The sequence below is a fragment of the Oreochromis aureus genome, linkage group 14 (assembly GCF_013358895.1).
Source record: "Oreochromis aureus strain Israel breed Guangdong linkage group 14, ZZ_aureus, whole genome shotgun sequence".
Taxonomy (NCBI): domain Eukaryota; kingdom Metazoa; phylum Chordata; class Actinopteri; order Cichliformes; family Cichlidae; genus Oreochromis; species Oreochromis aureus.
Window position 1 is genome coordinate 41,289,887 of NC_052955.1, and position 20,295 is coordinate 41,310,181.

The 20,295-nt window shown below is 41.0% G+C and overlaps 1 protein-coding gene across 1 annotated transcript; it reads left to right on the top strand.

Annotated features, from left to right (window-relative positions):
- Nucleotides 1-494: 494 nt before the first annotated feature.
- Nucleotides 495-13,831, top strand: zgc:113279 (uncharacterized protein LOC553749 homolog). The gene is made up of 11 exons (XM_031731875.2): nt 495-858; nt 3,346-3,464; nt 4,258-4,282; nt 4,571-4,617; nt 4,747-4,894; nt 4,988-5,291; nt 7,133-7,238; nt 8,827-8,973; nt 9,589-9,649; nt 10,250-10,413; nt 11,397-13,831. The coding sequence occupies exons 1-11, from the start codon at nt 495-497 to the stop codon at nt 11,427-11,429; spliced, it is 1,518 nt and encodes a 505-aa protein (XP_031587735.2). The 3' UTR covers nt 11,430-13,831.
- The last annotated feature ends 6,464 nt before the right edge of the window (nt 13,832-20,295 follow it).

Sequence of the window (20,295 nt, forward strand, 5' to 3'; positions counted from 1 at the left end):
ATCAGCAGTCATGTTCAAGCAGGTCTTACTGGATGTTTTGCATTTGGTTTGCTAACTTCAGCCCTGAACTAACATTGTCAGTCTCTGTGTATAACTAAGGCGTCTGATGACTTATGAGCTGAAATAGCAAATCACCATATAATTTATTTCAGTGCTGCGCTGTGAGAATCTCACTTTAATACACCTTTCTATTGTATAAGTACATTGTAATAATATAATAATTAACAAAAAAAAAAAATTTCATATTATGTATTGCAAGTTATATAACCGGTGAGCGTAAATGGTGTACTTGAGGGTGATTTCATATTCTTTCTATTCAAAAATCTGAGCACATGATTTATAGTTACATTAACATCGGGGGTACTGTAAGCAAATGCAGTGTGTGCCTTAGAGCACAAACGGATTTACTCGAGCATAGCAAAAATCCTTAAAGGGCTGTTTCTCCATTTCTCTCAGGACGCAGTGTGGGTATAGAGGCCTGTTCTAAAACTTTAATGCAAACACTGCGTGACATTTACACTGCTGGGCGTGGGCGTCGAGCAGCAGGCGGGATCTTCTTTGGAGCAGTTCCCGTCGAGCTGCCAGTGGGCAAACAGACAGGTGAGTCGCTCAGCGTGCAGCCGATCGAGGCTCAGGTTCCGCCCAGTTACGGGAGCTGTCAGGTGTCAGTGCTTCAGTGGTGGAAGCCGTCTGTCGTTAACTCAGCTTTGTCTGTTACCGATATGAGAGGACGGTACAAAATAAATGACTTCAGGGGCAGACGGGGAGAACCCGACTCCTCTCCTCTGCTGGGGGACACCGCGGCGGGCTCACCTGTCCCAGGTGCAGCAGTGTGTGGTGTGGGAGGCATTAAGAAAGGTAGGCAAGAAGATGTTTTATCTCTGAGGAACATGCTGGGAGAACATTTATTATTAAAGGATTTTATCGCAGCTCTTGTACTTTTACAAGAACGGTGCTGGGTTTTTCTCTTTCTTGTTTGTTTGTTTTGTCTTAGTAACTCCTAACAGCGTGTAGTAACTTTGCAGTCACGCAATTACAAATTCACCGGACACGTTTTTGGGTACAGCTGTTCGACTACTAGTTACCACAGATATCCAATCAGCCAATCACATGGCAAACTGAGCAAAAGAAACGTGACTTTAAACGTAGCATGGTCGTCAGATCGAATATTTGCTGATCTACTGTCACCGACTGGGAGTGTGTTGTTTAGAAAGAGCGCTCCAGAAAAGAGAAACTGATGACAGATATCAGACGAGACTGGCTTCGAGCTTGGTCCTGCACCACAAAGTGAGGAATTCTTTACTTTTTCTGGATTGACCCTAACATCAGCGTACTCACACCTAAATGAGCTGAGGGCCACTTTAGTGTTCAAGTGGTACAAAAACAAACAAACAAACAAGAATATATTTCACAAAATGTTTTTGTTTGTTTGTTTTTTTATTTCAAATATTGCATGAATAGACAAAAGAAATTCTCACTCTTAACTAAGTGAATCCTTTCATTGAACGACCGAACAAACACATCAGTCCTCTGAAACTTAAGCCCGCATCCATTTAAACGTTAAAGCTTACTGTTCCACAGCCCGATAAAGGAGGCATGGAAACTGGAAAAAAGTTTGGAATTCTAGCGTCCTGACAACCCTGCTAAAACAGGAATGTGAGGGTCCACTTCACTCATCTAAATTGGACATTAGAAGAAAAGGTTGGACGGATGTTGCTGATTCTGCTGCAATATTCAGGTGGTAGGGTCACAGTTTGGCATGAACAACAACATGAAAGCATGGCTTCGTCCTGCCCACACCATTACACCGGGCTGGTGGTGTATTGGTGTGGGGGGTATTTTTTGGCAGTTTGATTCGTTAATACCAATATTATAACTCCACAACCTGTCTGAGTGTTGTTGCTGACCATGTCCATCCCTTTATGACCACAGTGATACTTCTGATGACTGTTTCCAGCAGGGTCAGCGCGTTCTCATCCCAACGCCTAACATACTGATGACTGTATGTTACACGTTGGGAGGCAGAGAGCGAGTTGGGATGAATCTATACGTGTTTTTTTACGTGTGACATGAAAAACAACCGATCAAAGCATTATGTACGTTAAATGTGTTCACGTTCAGATCCTGAATCACTTTGGAAAACACGATGTGATAGGGTTACGGTTAGGCTTCGGGCTGGGATGGATGGCTGGAGCCAAGCGTGTCTTAACGCCAGCCACGGCTTTCTATCGGCTTCATTTGGCAACCCAGAGAGCTTCATAAGGACGCGGAAGGGCACCTTTCGTGTTTCTATGTGAGGCCTAGGGCTGTGACAAATCGTCAGCATGTCAGTAACACACCATGTCACTCCACACCACGCACCACTCCACATCCACGATTCACATCACGGATGTGGAGCTGGCAAATCTGCAGTGTCTGAGTGATGGTATCGTGTCAGTATGAACTAAAATCTGTGAAGAGTGTTGCCAGCATCCTGTTGAGTCTATGCCATAAAGCTTTAAGACCAACCTGGTCCCAGCAAGGTCAAACAACAATAATAATTATATTATAATATAATTATAATATATATAATTGTATAATTTAACTTCAAAAAGTCCTTTACACTGTTTCTGTTTAATAGTACGGTTAAAAATCAAACAAGCTCCCAGTTCATCTCCCAGTATAGGTCCCATTTAAACAGCTGATTGCTGGTTAAATGGGACCTGCTTCATTCTGTATGCATGTTTTTAAAAAAAACAGTGTGCATGTTTTAGGAAAAGACATAAGCAAAGTGCAGGGAGCTGAGATTGTACAGTACTGCACAACAGGTTACACTGTGTGTACTGAGCCACTTTACACTAATCAATCTGCGTTGTTTGTGTTATTTATTTATTTTGTTGGCTTCAATGTATTTTATTGAGCTTTTTTCCCTTTTAGAGCAACTATATTTAGCCTTTTAAAAAATATTTCATTTGACTGTATTTACTTGAGCTGCTTTTGTTCTTTCTCTTTGACTGAGCTCTTTTCATTTCGGTATTATTTTGAAAAGCTCTTCGACTCTATTCAGGCGTTTATGTTATAGGTTCTGTTTACTTTTTTGGCATCTGTAATGCAGAAGTTACCCGTCATTTAAACCTGAAAGTATACTGTGTTGATGACACACTGACATTCAGAGTATTTCAAACTCCTGTCAGTATTACTGCTGAAATAGTCATTACAGTAGGTGGAGCACGGCCACATCTTACAGTTACAAGTCATTTTACTGCTGCTGTTTGTGTGATTATGATGCACTCAAAACTTGAATGGAACAGAAATAATGATCCTAATATGGTATGTTTCATAGAGAGCCTTCATGTTTTCCTCCAGGTGCCAAACGTTCCATTTATGGTAACGATAAGGTCTACCTCGGAGTCCGTGTCAGAATGCCAGTAAAGGATCTGCTGAGAAACATCCGCCTCGCTCAAGGCAGTGGCCAAGATTTGAAGGTAGGATTTTTCTGAGGTTCAAAACACACACGTACAATAAAAGTGTGACAAAGATACAGCAGCACAGAAAAACATTTCTCTGCTTGGAAAAGGAAATCTTGTGTTTTCTAAATTCATAGTGAGATTTACAAGTTTCCCCAAACGCTGCACCAACTGAAGCCAAGGCAAAATAACAAAGTGCATGTAACATGTTTTAGTCATCAAGTGTGAGTTAACTGATAACTGCAGGCAGCAGCACACAACCCGGCTGCCGATCACACCCATTTTGTCCTCAGGTAGAGAACTGACTGTGTTCATAATGTGCAGCAGAAAACTGGTCAAATGTATCATCTGCAGCGTGACCTCACATCTCACATGGCACAAGTACGGGAGCGATTCCCACGATGGTGGTGTTAGCTGTTTATGAGCCGAAAATAAAGGTTCTGTTAATCATGCTTAAAGGTTGAAAGTGGCTTGCATTAGGCTCACTGTAGGTTTACAAATATAATTCATGAATAAGTAAAAATTGGACTTCCGTATAAGTTCTGTATAGTATTATATTTAGATTTTTATTCACAGTTACACCTTTTTATATTGTGTAATTCTTCATGTGCACTGTTTTTGTTTTGTACTGTTTTTTTGTTTTTTTTAATTGAGCGAGGTTGTTTTTCATGTTTTAGCTGTTGTAACAACACAATCTATCAATATGACACATCATATGTGGATTTATGCGTATGTGAAGAATCCCAGAGAACATCTCCCACTGATGCACTTTTTGTTTTTATCTCTTCATCATCCAACTGTGTGAACGCAGGAGAGATACAGTAAAACAGCCAAAGGTCAGTCCAATCTTTATTTAACACAGCAGTTTGCACCACGAAGGAGGTTGTGTGATTGGGTTGGTTGGCTTCTTTGCATGAAAATGTTGGAAGCGGTGGGGTTAGCTCTATGTTGGATGGATGTGCGTCATCTTATGCGTGATGTTAAGAGAATTTGCTGTCGTGGCAGATGTATAGTGTTGTTTGGGGATGTTATGGTGTCATGCAGGCTTTTGGTCCTGGCTTAAGAAGAAGCCAAACATACTGTGTAGAGGTGTGCTGACTTATACTTGTGTCTTTGTTCCTCAGGAGACTTAAAACGAGCTAAAACTCGCTTCAGACGCCGAACCGTCAAGGTCAGTGTTATAAAAGACAGAACTCTGCTCCACCCACAAGGTTTCAAAGCACAAAGCTTTGGTATGCTGTAATCTACATGTCATTTTGAAGAGCAGTTCAAATACTCTGCAGTACTTTTTGGCTTTCAGACACAACAGCCGTCACAAAGCCTGGAGGAGCTGTCAATCATCGTCGAAGTACTGGAAGAGGATCTCAGGACTGGCAGCAGAAACCCATTGTCTCCCCCACCCCTGTCCCCCACTGGTCCACCAGTTTCTCCTCAGCTGTCTCCAACTGGTAATATGTTTTTTAAAGCTACTCCTTAAAGTGAGACTGTGACTGGCAGTTACTTCCACTCCTGATGTACCATGCTGTCTCCACTCGGTGCAGGATTTAACGGTGACGAGTACGATGAAATTATTCCCAGCCCCCCGTCCTACATGACCTACTCTCCAGGCACAGCAGAGTACCACCAGACCCCTCCTGGCCTTATGTTTCCCAGCTGTCCGCCCTCGATCTTTGGAATTGTGAGCAAAAATGGTGAACAAGGGGAGGAGTGGTTTGGTCCCAGGAACTACAGTGAATACAACGTGAGCAGCACCGCTTTCTTCTGGACACAGCTGCAGAAAGAGGAGGGCCAGCTGAGGGATGTCTGCGACGTAGAACTGCTGTCCGCTGATGAGCATGGCAGGACGTAAGTTTGATAGAAGACTGTGTGTATGTGTGTAAAAGGTAATGGCCACCAAAGAGGAGGAGCTTTTACTGTTCACCTTGATTGGATGTCCACAAGCAAAAAACTAGCTGAAATTTTCAGGAGACACAGGTGTGAAATGAAACTGCAGTAATGTACAGTATGAAATATAAATGTTATTGTTGAACATTAAGGCTCATACGTCTATCCTAGCAGACCATCTACTGACCAGAAGTATTTCCAGTAAGAGCCCAGAGTGTAAATTGTTCGTGTGGACCAGATTGCGGTTAGTCGGCCGTCGTTATTACACGGCTGCTATTAAATTACTGGAGATTACTTTTTAACTTTTTAACAAATTACAGCATTTAAGCTAGCTAATACATGTCATTAGCCTAATGCTACAGTTATTTTACAAATATAAAAACGACTGAAGAATTAAGAGTCAAAAAAGAACCAGATGATGCTACGACTCGTTTGTCCTCCTGTTGTGGTAGGTTAAATGGTTTATAACCACTGTCTCTCACCTCGCACCAACAGCTGGGGGCACGGTCCTGCACAGGCAGCTGTTTCTGCAAATGGACAGATTTTTACTAGAGAACCTTAAACTGGAGCTGAGGGTTGAAACTGTGCATGTACATCTGTGGTCAAAAGTTTGCATCCAGTGATCATGGGCAGGAATGTCATGGACGTTCTGGGCTTTTAATGATTTCTTTTGAACTATTGACTTTTAAATTATTTCAAAAAACAAGAGCAGGGCACACACGTTTGAATTTATTTTGGATTTTCTCTAATCCACACAGGATCAAAATATGCATATACCCCCATTAATACTTAGTTAAATGTCCCTTAGCAAGTTCACCCTCAGTAACATCCATTTGGCAGCCATTGATAAGCTTCTGCCATAATTCTGGATGAACACTTGCTCACTCTGCTTGGCAGATAAATATAAATCTCTTGTCTTAGCATCAAAAAAGTACAGACATGACTAAATAAATAAAGATAATCATTTAGACCCACTGTTGGGAAAATTAACAAATGTGTCATTTTAAAAAATCTGTATTCGTTTGTATTGAGGTAATGGGCTCTTTTCAAAATAAAAGTTTGAGCTTGTTGGCTACGCTAACATAATGTACTGTTTTTTTATCATTGTGTTGACATAAAGGTAGAGAGAGCCACTCTCTGTTTTCAGCTTGTGATCTCACCTTAAAAGAATCCAGATGGTGCCTTCTAAACTGCAAATTTTCTGTTTTCTGCAAAGTCAACAAGCTGCCAGCAAATTTCTGTCTGACAAAGATTTATGCGATCTTCTTCTTTCATCACTCCCTCTTGTTTTTTCAGCCATGTATTTACGGGATCCTGTAACTGATGTCTCAGAGCTGTGCTGAAGGGCTGACTTGCAAAACCAGCCTTGAACTAGTTTGGTCACATTTGTCCTAGAACTTTTAATTAGCCTTTTTCAAATGACATTTTGACATGCTGGAAACTCGCGCTCGGTTTTTGTCTTCTGGTGTTACTTACGTTCACCCCCTGGTGAACTGCTCTAATCAGTCTGCTGCAAGGAGGACACGAAGCAGTTCACTCAAATGTGCAGGAGTCCTTGGACACAAGTCAGACTTTCAGTTTACACAGACGCAGCTCCAGTTACATTTGCATTTATTGTATTTCATGTATTCAATGTTCGTGTGTGAAAAAGTTTTTTGTTAAAGAATTTGTCAGACCACAGGAAGAGTAGCTGCTGCAGAAGCTGGTGGAGATCTTAATAGACAAACAAATAAAGTGTTCATAACACACCTTTACCCATATCCGTAGCTCTGTTTCCGTATTATTTGTGTTTCTCCTTCCAGAGCCCTTCACAGAGTGGCATGTGTTGGAAAGAGGGCTCTGGGCTTTGCCATTGCTAAAAGGATGGCCACATTCAACAGCCTGGACCTAAAAGACTCAGATGGAATGGTAAACAGGTTTACATTTCTATTTTTTAATTTCTATTTTTATTAATATTACAACTATGTGTTGCTACATACATTTCCCTCCAGTGTTTTACAAGCATGGCAACATGTTGGGCCTCATTTTTCTTTGCTTTGAAGCCTGTAACCAGTAAGTTAGCTAACACGACAATGTGACCAGTTTATCAGCAGTACTGGGATTAAAAATAGCCAATAACTGAAAATGACAATTGAGTGTTGACATTGCGTAGTTTGTCTAACAGGGGGCAATCTGCAATTTACCTCTTGACAACCTGTCGTTTAGAACACTTACAAAAAACAACTAGTAGCTAATCCAAGCTAATCCGAGCTGATGTAAAACACATGGTAGTTGATGATAATGTTTCATCTGTTTTAAAGAAAAAATATCAGCCAGTATATCAAAATATCAGATTTTTAATCCACCAAATGTTGATATTGGTCTTTAAAATCCTCTATTAGCTAATGTATGCTCGTGGTTTACTTTCCCTGTTAGCCATGTGCAGATAAAAAGCACGGGGGATAAAGACATTTAAAATATGAACTTAATACTGTGTCACCTGTTCAACTAAGATTCTTCCAGCCCGTTCTCACTCCCAAGGCGTAACATCGCTGTCGTGTTATTCAGTTATACGCAGGTCCACTGTACGATTCATAACCACTCTTTATTTTTTTGTTCTTGCTCTGCTCCCCACATAACATAACATTCTATTCAGAACACACCGGTCTCGCCCTCTAGCTGCCGTCAGCCTAACTACACTAACCGGCTGCATTAACATCTACTGTATAATGCAATTACACCACAATCCCAACGATTTGTCACATCCCACGGCGTTCCTGAGGAACACAAAAGGTGACCTTCCATGTTCTTATGCTACGCGGTTATGGGTGAAATACAGTAGAATGACGGTCCCGCGGTAATACACGTTCCAGCCATGTATTGCAGCCCTAACCTTAACCAGCACTTTGATGTTAGATAGTGTTTTCCAAGTAAGTAAAGCAAACGTACATGTGTAGATTCAGTCCAAATGGTTCTCATGTTTCCTCATTTTTCCAATCTTGTAATCTTGGGATGTGTTGGATGCCTGGAAGCGTAACATATCGGCGATTTGTCACCTAGCGTAAAATGTTACGCTTTGGGAGTGAGAACGTGTTGGATTCTTCAGATATATATATATATGACTCATCGCTGTATTTCAAAAAGGGTTTGTATACATTTTATTTTGCCACTGGTTTAAGTGGAAAATGATTGAACCCCCACCACCACCATGACTCCCTGGGACGCTCCTCTCACCTCCTGCGTACAGAGCTGCACGTGTTCAGCTTCACTGTTCTGTCTGTGTGTTATTGCACATGTTAAGGTCCATATTAGGTGTTACCCATCAGTATGTAATTAATAGGTAACTGCTAAGCTTCAATCAGTTTGCACAACATCTTGTTCCTAGATATTGTTTTGCAGCCACATTCATGGTAACTATTCACCGTGCTGAGGACAAAAGTGTAGTCAAAGACTTGAGTGCGTTCTGCACCAACATGTTCAGTTCATAGCTTCATGCTTTCCTTTGCTCTTTGCTCAGACTCCTCTTCTCTACGCATCAAAACACAACCACCACCTGATGGTGGCCGATCTGATCTATCTGGGAGCCAACGTCAATGAGACGAACAACGCAGGAAAATCATGCCTCCACCTCAGCGCTGAGAGTGGCTACATCAGAGTCCTGGAGGTCAGAGGCGTTATTTCTCATTTCTGCTTGTATACGATCAGTAAAGACAAAGAAATTGACTGCATGACAGTATGTCTGCTGTTGGGCTTTTGTTTTTGTTTCCCCATCTTTCTGCACAGTTTACAAGCAAGTCAGAGCTTAGAGAATAGCTGTGATGAAAAATTAAGCTTGTGTAGTTCACTGTGCAAATTGTTAAAGATATTTAAAAAGTTGTCGTATTTTTGTTTTTCTAAAGTCTGTCCTCACAGTACAAACATGTATGACAGAAGGGCTCAGGCTAAAGAGCTCCTGAATTCCAGAGTGGTGCTGTAATAGGATACGACCACTGAACAAGTCAGCTTGTGAAACATCCGTCTGTCGTTGCTTCTGCAAAGTTAGAGCGCAGGGATGCATAAAAGTCACCAGTGCAGAGTTCCCAGTCTCCTCTGGCAGCCTCAGCCCTGCGACTGTGAGCTTCATGATTTGGTCTCCACGTCTGAGTAGCTCCTGTGTGTGGGATGTGTTGGTGGCCCAGCTCTGACTGTACTTTGATACACAGCGTCCCGTCTGTGCTGATCAACTTTTGCTTCTTATCTACTGCATTCAATCCAAATGTATTCTAATGTTTTCTAACAGGTTCTAATGCATGCAATGATGGATGGCATATATGTGGACGTCGAAGCTACTGATAACTCTGGTAAGTCCCCAAATAAAGCTTTCAGATCATTTTATTCGTTTCAAAAACATAATGAGACGATATATGCAAAACATGGTTATAACAGAACTAAGAGAGAGAAAAGTAGGAGCTTTGACGCCAAAGACGCCTTTGGCATTGCACGATCTTCTATGTTAGTGTGCCAGCAACATGTCCCTCTTTAAACAGCAGCACTTTCCAGCTCTTTGTGGGACAGTCATTGAGACCCAAAACCAGCAGCTTCTTCTCATGTGCTGTACAACAAAGTCAAAGAAAGACATTTGGCAGTGCTTAAAATCCACAGACAGTGACCTCTTACTTGTAGTTGTGCTGTGTTATTTATTAGCTTTAGTCATTACAGCATGGTTTGCCAGGACTAGCCAACTGTCATCAGCTAGAATAAAACATGGTTTCCTTTTTTTCATCTTTAACACAAATGAGTGTAAAGAGCAAAGCACACGAGAACAAAAGAAAACAAAACGTATTCAGTCACATTGAATAAAAACCTGAAACCGTGCGCCACACTTCCTGTTTTTGTCTGCAACTGTTTGCAGTTATGCTTAGAAGCAGTCCATAATCCTGCAGCCCTCTGTGTTTCTGCAGGGATGAGTGTGGTACAGTGTGCTGCAATTGCGCTGAAGGCCACCGTCTGTGAGGTGGAAAGCAACGAATCCCTCGGTCACAGCAAGGTCCACACACTCCGCCGAGAGCAAATGATGGAGACTCTGGAGTGTGTGCTGCAGATGTGCAGCTACCTTCATGTCATGGTGAGTCTCAGAGTAACCATGAAACACACACTGCTGCAGCACTATTCATACATCGTTTCTTCTGACCTCTTGAGCCAGATGACATTTGCACACTTAAATAGTGCTCACATATTTCAAGACAAGCTGTTTTGTGAGGCAACACTAAATCATAAGAGTATAAAGAAATAATGAGTCCTGTGTGGACTTCACACAGAGGACAGAATTATTGGCTCCACTGATGCTAATGTTCAGCTCATGAGTCTCACACTTGACAAGAGGGGCCCATAATTTTATCATTAACTGTAAGTAGGCAAACATCCACTCGTGCTTCCAAGTTTGGCAGAATGAAAACAAGTAGACTCAACAGCTGACTGAAGGAGTGTAAGTATTTGCTGTTCCTGCAACAACAATGTTAGACTTCAGTCCATCCCTGACGGCACAGCAGTCTGGGACTGTTGGCCAGCCACCATGTGGAGCATAACATAACGAGAAACATGAAAATTGCCAAAGTGAAACTGATTTTAGTGATTTTATTGGTGCACTTGCAGCAGTGTAATAGAGACTTGGCAACAGATTAGAATCAAGTAGGACAACGTTCATGTGTTTGCCACGTCACCAAATGAATTCATGCACATTTGGCACTTCTTTCAGCGGTGTTAGTAAGACATGCTTTAACAAATATATTCCCCGAGCACTGAATCGATTATAAACACATTAAGCACAGATTTGAGAGGCAGCTGAAGGAAACTTCTTGACTTCACTGCTGTCCACGTTTCCTATAGACTAAAAGTACAAATGTGACAGGTCCAGTTAATGAGGATTACAGGCTACAGTATACAGTTTGTCTTCAGTGCTTTAAAACTGAAGAATATGGGCACAAAGGTTTAAAATATTCTGGGTCTACATCTCCCACTGAACTACAATTTTCTGTTCAGGTTTTTTGTTTCACAAATTTGAATTTGAGTGAATTTGAAACGATTAACCCGACTGTCCTTCTTCCTCAGAGGGGGCAGAGGATGCAGCCCAGAACCGCCTGATCTGCCTGGCAGGGCGTTTCAGAGACCCCGACGGTAACGTTTCGAGTACATTCAGGCATGTCTTTGTCTTAGAGAGGCTGTAATTAATGGTGTGTTTTGCTCTCTCCAAGCATGTGTTCAGGCCTGTTACAGAAACATCTGACATTCTGTGTTTGGCAAAAACGCCTGACTTGCAATCAGGCGTTTATTGTAACCTGCACAGAAATGTTAGGTTCTCATTAGCTGGTTTCTATGAAACTTCCATTGTTTGTTACATTGGAGTAACAACTTGTTCTCAGTTAGGGTGTCCAGCTGATCCAATCTAAAATCGATTCAATGTTCTTTAAGCTGTTAATGTCACAGAGCTCTTTGAGGAGAGCTGTGACATTGTTACCTAGAACAAGTCATAGGATTTATATGTTGGATCTTTAACCTCTTGAATCCACCGGTCAAGCCTTAGGTTTGGGTTCAGTTAACATCCAGCCACACTGTCACACAAACACTGCTATGCACGTGTGAAACACTTCATTCAAAATGTTATGGCTGTGTAGCATGTGGCTAAAAACAAAACCCAGCTATAAGTCTCGACAGGTGCCGGCGACATGGTGGACGTTAAGATGTTAAAGGGCTCTGATACTGGAGGACATTAAGTAGTGCCGAGGGGACGAGGAGTCCCTCGATCTCTTTCAAAAACACTGGTTGTGCATGTATAACTTTTTTTTTCTGTCAAATATAATCTCCGTGTCTGTGAACAGTTGTCACTGATTAGTAATCAACAATTGGTTAAACACCGAAATGTGAGGGTATTACTTCATTCTTGTTTCGATGTACGGCGTTTGAAAAATGAAACTACGGCAGTGAAAAGAAAAACAAAATGATAAAATAAAATGTAGTCATGTTCATAAATTAGATGAAAGCTCTCCGTGTGAATCAGTCTTTAAATGTTGAGTCTGATGTGTTTACATATGTATATGTGTAGTTAGCTCGGTCACCGCAGCCATCTGCTACCAGCTCTCAGCAGACGGCACACTGGTTATAAAGTGAGGAGTAAAGACTGATGGAGGAATGTGGGCCCCTCTGCAAACCAGTCTGCCTGTACTGGAAAATGATAAATATTAGGAAGGCACCAGTATGTTGGCTGATGGATATTTACCAGAAGTGTCCCATTATTTTTAAACTCCTATTGATGTTCCTGCATAACTCACCACAAAGCTGAAACTATTGACTCTTAATGCCAGCACTTATTCTTGTCTTTAAGCTGTGGTGCATGAAAACGTTATCAAGGACTCTGTAACAACAGCATCACAGCGTAGGGAGTCCTTTAAATGACCTCAAAGTCCATCTGCCAGCTATTTTTGGTGTTCCAGTCATTTTTTGTCAAAGTTTTTTGTTTGATGTATTTGGAAAATAATGTCAGCGTGTATGTAAGACAGCTTGTTGTTAGCACGTTGTTTATCCTTATAGTTTTTCAATAGTGCTGACAACATAAATATGACATAAAATTAATATTTACATATTTGTTTGGGGTTTTATTTATCATGGGTTCCTTGTTTGTTCATGTCTGTTTTAATACTGACTTTTTTTTCCAATTTTGTTTAATATGTTTTGACTCTTTGACTCTGTACATGTGAGTTTGAGCCATACAAAGAAACTGACCAGACTTTAACCAAATACATTTATATATGTATATACAACACAAGAAGTCCTGAGCAGTCAGCGAGTCCACCGTTACTGCATTATGAATGAGAAACGGTGTGACGGGCCAGGCTCGATGATCCTTTGCGATTCCTTGACTGGGCTCTTTTGCGGGGTCGACTGGCCCACAGGGAGGCATGTCCCACTCCCCTGAGTGGGACATTACCTTTAATCTCAGTGTATTTGACCTTTTCATATTTCAGGTGCTAATTTTAAATATTAATACCGCTAAGCTTATGTATTAGAAACAAAAGACATCCTAGTTTTAAAAAGCACTTTCCTGTATTATGCGAGATTTGTACTGCTGTTATTATGGGATATTATATAAGACATGGGGATTAAATGGGCTTAACTAGGGGCTCTATAAGTTTTTTTGTTTTATTGGGGATGTAAGCATTCTGTCTTTTGTCTGTGGACGTGTGCTCCAGTGTATACCTGTGGTTAAAATGTGTTTGTTTGTTTGTTGTCTTATATGGAGTGGTGCCAACAATTTGACCTTTGGGTTGTTTTCACATGAGTCATAATGAGATGTTTGGTGAATCATCAGGTAGAGCTGTTAACCTGAGAGTCATAGTGTGTCGCACACAGACACACACCCTGCTCCATCGGCAGTCCTGATGGTTTTTCTTTTACCTTTTCTTAATGTGCCTGCACGTTTTACGCTTGTGTGATAAAAGATGCTTTTGCTTTTTAAAAAGGTCAATAAAGTTTGGGTTGAGTAAACATTATTTTGTTTTGGTTTGTTGGCTGAGTGGTCAAAGATGCCAATAAAGATGTGTTACTCAAATACATGTGCTGTTATCTGGGTTGATAATGAAAACCAGCAGGACTTTCTTTGCTCTTTTTTTTACCTTTTGCTGTATGTTTGACGTAGCTCTTGGATTTTTGGGGGGCTGTATAAATAAAAGTGAACTGAACTGAGTGAGCCTACGTTGTGAGTGTAAGTGTGCGGTTTCTCAGCCTGAGTGCAGGCAGCCAGTTTCAAACACCAAGACAGCAACCATAAAAAAGGCTTTCATAACAATGACTGGCTTAATTAAATCATCCTGATCGGGAAATCGCAAGCATTAGCAGCATGTTAATAACACAAAACAATGAGGGTGACTGCTTATAACAGTCACCTGTTAGAAGAGCGAAAAGCCCAGCCGAACCACAGCAGTTACTGCTCCATGCTCAAAACGCTGCCCAGTAACTTTATACCAAACCAAAAATCACACAAAGTCAAAGCAGTAGAAAAAAGCACAAAACTCAAGCTGTCAGGTTCATTCATGCATCCAGAAGTATTTCAAAAGTTTGTCGTGCTTGTTTGGCCCTGCTTAGCCAGAGGCTAGAAAGTTGAAGCAGCATTTCTCAGTGTCAGGCTTTGACAATAAATCATGTTTACGAGATCACATCTGCTGAAACCGTTTACTGGAATCAAACGATCCTTTGTTTACGTTTGAGCTAAATCCTCCGATTAATTCTTCAGAGGACAGGTTCACACACAAACTCTCTGTAGTCATCTCCCCTTGCCCAACTTCTGATTACGCAAACATCCAGATTCTGTTCCCACTGCTCGAGTTCTTGTATGAGTCACTGATGAAATGATTTTAAAGCAGACCGTAGATAAAAATGGATGTAGCTAGTGTGAGTAAAGTCTAGTTAGTTCAGCCTAGAGCTGACTGTTTTACCATCAGCATCTTGATGTTAAACATGACAAGTTTGACAAGTGAGGGATGGATCTAACAAGAAGCCATTGGCCACCTCACACACACACCAGCAGTCCTCCTGTGTCTCCAGCTGTTGTCCTGTTTCATTACATTTTAGACCCAACAAACAAAGCTACTGACTGCTCTATAATGAAAACTGTAAATTGTTCCCTTTCAGTTAAGGCAGAGCCAGCCAACCAGGAGCAGTCTAACATTTTCCCACCTCGGTCGCTGCTGAGGTCAAAAATGAGACATGACCTGATAACCTTCATCTCAGTTCAAAGATGTGACGGGGAGAGGGATTTAAGCTGAGGGGAAATGCCCTTTTGCACCACTAGATGGTGCTCATGACTTTTTCTTTTGTTGCAAATGGGGTTGTGAGGCGCTGTAGTACATGTGATACTGTTTATTCCAGTCACATCACCTGGATGGACCCCTGCATTAATCACTGGCTACTCCGTTCTTGCCTGTGGCCCTTCAAAGTCTTCTTTATGGTGGCAAAGAATTTACAGCGACTCAGTGTTTTGATCTGGCGCTGAGATTTCCATAGAAAGGCCTTATATAAAATAGTTATGGGTTAGGCAATAACAAACAGCTGGGTGGTACAATGAGACATTAATCACATAGCAGTACGCAAGTTCGAGGTTTCAGCACTCCAAACAATTAAACTGCAAAGACAGACACGAGCTTGTCAGGCTTCATTTTTTAAAAAGAGTCTATCTGTGGTCTACACTAGAGATATAAAATATAACGAAATATACACACATTACACATATACCACAATAATTTACATCTTAGTAATGTACGCCTGGATTATATATATGCAGAGACAGACACGGGCTGGGAACCAGGTCCTTGCTGTTATACTTCTGCCTGAAGTCCACTTCCTGGGCACATGCGTAATCGGTGCATTGAAGTATAATTTCTCCATGGATCCTTGCACTCACCATCTAATGATGCATGTTACTGGAAACCAGCCATACCTGCTGGACATGGAAAACCCACATTGCGGTACATGTCCAAGTTTCTTTGCATGTTTCTACATTCTTCCAGTCTACTGGCTGCACTAACAGGCCATATGTCAACAGAGATGGACACACCAGGCTAACTAATGTCAAACATCACATCAGAGAAATAATATGATGCTGATGACTGTGGTGATACAGACTGGTAATATGTAGTTATTTAGCATTAGACTTCAGTGTCTTTTTTCTTCCCTTCTTTTTTATGTTTTTTTCACTTCCAGAAGGATAACGCTTCTTCATTTTTATTGACTGGCATCAGTCAATGGGTTTGTTTGAACAGGATCATAAATATCAGTTGCAATGTGAGTGGGTGGAGTCGGGTGGAGTCCCATTAAGGAGGTCAGGTGTCTTCGATTGTTATGGCAAACTTTGCACAAACTCCACTCCAGTTTAAAGCTTGCCAGCTCTCGGGGGGCTCCATTGTGGCCTGGGGCTCCAAGGAGTCGATGGTGGCAAGTAGCACCTCTGCTCCAACCTCGGGTCATTAAACTGGACTGGACCAGTGTGTGTGTGCTGACCTGACTAATATCCAGAGTTGGTAAAAGTACAGACATTCTGTACTCAAGTAGAAGTACAAATACTACTATTAAAAAATATTACAGTAAAAGTTGAAGTACAGAATCAACTTCTTTACTCAAGTAAAAGTAAAAACGTACAGGCTCTGAAATGTACTCAAAGAAAATAAAAAGTAGCTCTTTGGAGGATGTTTCTGTTTTTGTGCAAAGCTAACTGAACCTTGAGCCATATTAGCATAATAATAAAATAATATCAGTAGATGTTAATACAAACTTTATTAAATTCTAATTATTCTCAGCTTGAATCAGAGGAAAAAGAAGTAAATAAAAAGCAGCTCTATTTTCTGATGCCTACATTATAGTTGGGGACTGTGCACAGTCAGGGGTTAAAGGGGATTCAGCAGGTGGGGGAAACTAAACTGGTTGTAATGGTTCAGTGTGGGGAAGAGAATCAAACTCGCATTAATTTCCAGTAGATGTTCTTAGTGTACAGGCTGTGATCAGCTGACCTGCTGACACACCTGGATTCAACCAGATGTGAGCAGATGTTTCCTGAGTGGTCCTGGATGATTTCCATCCTCTGCACTGACAGTAAACTGTTTATGCTGCCTTTACATTAGACTGGATAAAGTTGGTGTGAAGGTGGAGTTCAGTGAATGCATCTGTGCTACACTGTGAGCTAACTGTGACCATGAAACACAGCCACTGTGCAGCAGTCACACACTGTTCTTTACTCCAAATCCATCACAGTGCAACAAACACGCCTGTTTATCCTGCACTGACCTGCAGAGGGTTTCCATGCAGTCTTTAAATAACACAGTTAGTCTGCCTGTCTTTCTTATCTTTCTCCATCTCTGAGTGAAGTTAGCGCTCTGTCTTTTCTCTCCCTGTGAAATCCAGCAGCTGGACTTAAGCTGCAACACACTGTGAGACAAACTGCACACAAACAGTTTGTGTGTTTGCTGATGTTTGTTGAGTTGTACTTCATTACTTACCATGTAAGGTAATATCAGAGCTGAAACTTTATTGAAAAGAAAGCACAAACTTCACCATCACAGAAGTTTGTGCTTCATTTTCAGTGAGTGACTGTTCAGAGTCAGCAGTGTCGTCACAGCTGCCACAGCCCTCCATCTGTGTAGCTCTCAGAACTTATTACCAATATATCAGGAAACATTGATTCAAACCAAAGCCGCCACGAAGTGTGGCTCAGTGCTCACCAGAAACAAACTCTCACTTTACTGATAAACTAATGAGAGATACCATTTTTTCAGCTTTTACTTTAATATTCCATAACATAGTACTGACTCAACCAAGAGGATTTCAGTGACTTGGAACGTGGCATAGCTGTTAATGCCAGACAGAGTGAGTATTTCAGTACTGCTAACATCTGTGAGGAATACTTCCAACATGCTGGCACTTCTGTAGTAGTATAGTATAACTAAGTGTAACTAATAAAGTGGCTGGTTAAGGTGTATTTATCAAATTAAAAAGGTTTTTAGATGTATTATCAGTGTGCTCAGGTGGATTCAAAATGCTTTGAATGTCCTTCATGTGCAGATATGGGCTTACATCTTACAAGGGCAGACTTTTTTTAATGGCATGGTTCTGAATGAGTGCGGCTGCATTAGCAGACATGTATAAAGTTAGCATTACATGCACACAGACACACACACACACATGCCACTCGTGTCTGATGCATTTTTAATTTGCAAGCACGTAACAAAAAATGTTACATGTCCTCTGTTAGCGAAGGACTCTGCTGAAAGGACGACCCAGTCAGAGGTACCCTGCTATGATAGAACTATAAGCACTGTGTTTGGTAAACAGCACGTCTGGCTCATCACCTACTAGTAACCCTCTCAGGCAGACATTCGGAGCTCTATATGCACGCCTCCCATGTGTCAACATTCTGGCAGACTTAGCCTGAGAGAATTACGCACAGTTGGTATCACTGTGGCATGAAACGATGGGTTCCAGGGCATGCCTAAGGGAGGGGGGATTTAAAATAAAACAAGAAGCATAGGAGGAGCAACCAAAAAGCTACAAGACAAAGTTTACATGAAATGAGAGGAATGCAGCACATGTTTCAGTATGCAACTTTATTCATTAATCATGAAAAATGTGCTTAGTCTGATATTATGATACCTCTTGGCTCCTCTGTAAAACCAGAGAACATGAGATCTTCCTGTCACACCATTGGTCCTTTGTTCCCTAGCCACGAACAATCTATTATTCTATTAATCTAGTACTATCATCTATTAATCCCTGCTGCTGCCACTGTTGCTGCACATATTACCTTTTAAGTCTTTTAAGACATTGTTAGACAGTTTAACTTGTTGCTGCTATAGGTCTCCTCGAGCATGAGTGTTAAACCCTAAGAACACAGACACACTCTATAGGAATGGGCAGAGAAGGCTGGGGCCATTAAACATCTGCAATAAACTCCTGCTGATGTTTCACCAGTCAGATGTTCCAGTGGAGCCCTTCTATGCTATCATTTGCTAGGGAAGCAGCATTAAGAAGATGGACATGACGCAGCTCGATAGACTGGTTAGGAGAGTCAGCTCTGTGGTTGGCAAAGAGCTGGAGCCAATTACATCAGTGTCAGTGAAAAGAACACTCAATAAATCAGCACTCTGTGCACAGTCTGTTCCTGAGACAGATGAATTAGTTTAGTGAGAGACTGCTGTCATTGTCCTACACTGGTGGGGGGGCACTGTGTAAATAAAACAAGAATATAAATCTAATTAACCTAACCATTGTAACAGAAAACATATCAAATGTTTTAACTGAGGCATTTTACGATCATGAAAATATTTTGTTGGTGGCAATAACACATCTGATAGAAGTTGATATTTGACTGTGATGTCAAATGTTCTTTTAATGACCAGCTGCATTAGTTTTGCATCAGATGGAATGGGATGCAGACCTTACAAATAAGACTTTTTCACAGCACTGCATGTAAACAGGAAAAGCTGGAAAAATGCTGTGTAGTCAGACGTCTCAAGCACTTTTTTGACACATGTTGCTGCCATCAAATTAAAATTAAGCTAATATAAACATAAAAATCTGTTTAAACATTTAATATGTTTTCTATGATCTGTTGTGAATAAAATATGTGTTTATGAGATTTGTTTACATTGTACCCAGCATCCCTACTTTTTCATTATTGGTATACTGCACATTTATAAAAATGTCTTTTTCGTTTTCATTACCCTTCATTAGAGTCATGGGAACAAAGTCATAACGTGAACAAAATATCATATTAAATTGATGGTACAATTTTATAATAAAGCTGTGGGATATGCTAACTTACGCTGTAGAACTGTGAACTATTATTACTTTTACGGTTATCATCAAAGTATTTACCCTTACCTCACAATAATGAGTGACGGAGGAATTTTATTAAAAACTCCAATACACTGTGAAAACACTCACTACACGTAAAAGTGTTTAATTGGCAGATTGCATGGAAAGTATTAAAGGTTAAAGGAATTATTATGCATAAAATATCATATCTACAATATCACAATATCCACAACATCTTGAATAAAACATCAATGAAAAATGAAGACAGTGTATTAACAAAATCATTTGTTAAACCCGTCTTACCTGTGAGCAAGTAAATGTACCCTCTGCGGTTTATCATCGTTAAGCTGATAACTCTGTTTCTACACAGTGTGGTAGATGGTAACTGATCTCAGATCAGTAAAAGCAGCATCACCGGCAGCTTCTCCATTGCGCTCATCTCTCATCAATTTCCTGTTAAACACTAGAGGTTTATCCACAATACGGAGATGCAAACAACCAGGAAAAGCCACTGGCCTCACAGCTTTGCAACATCAAGCCATTAATAGTGGAACGTCGACAATCACATGAAATTAACCGGTACCAATGGCTTGTAGTCACACAGAGTTAGCCCAGCTTCCAGAGACAATAGCCAACTGCAGCCACAAGATGGCAG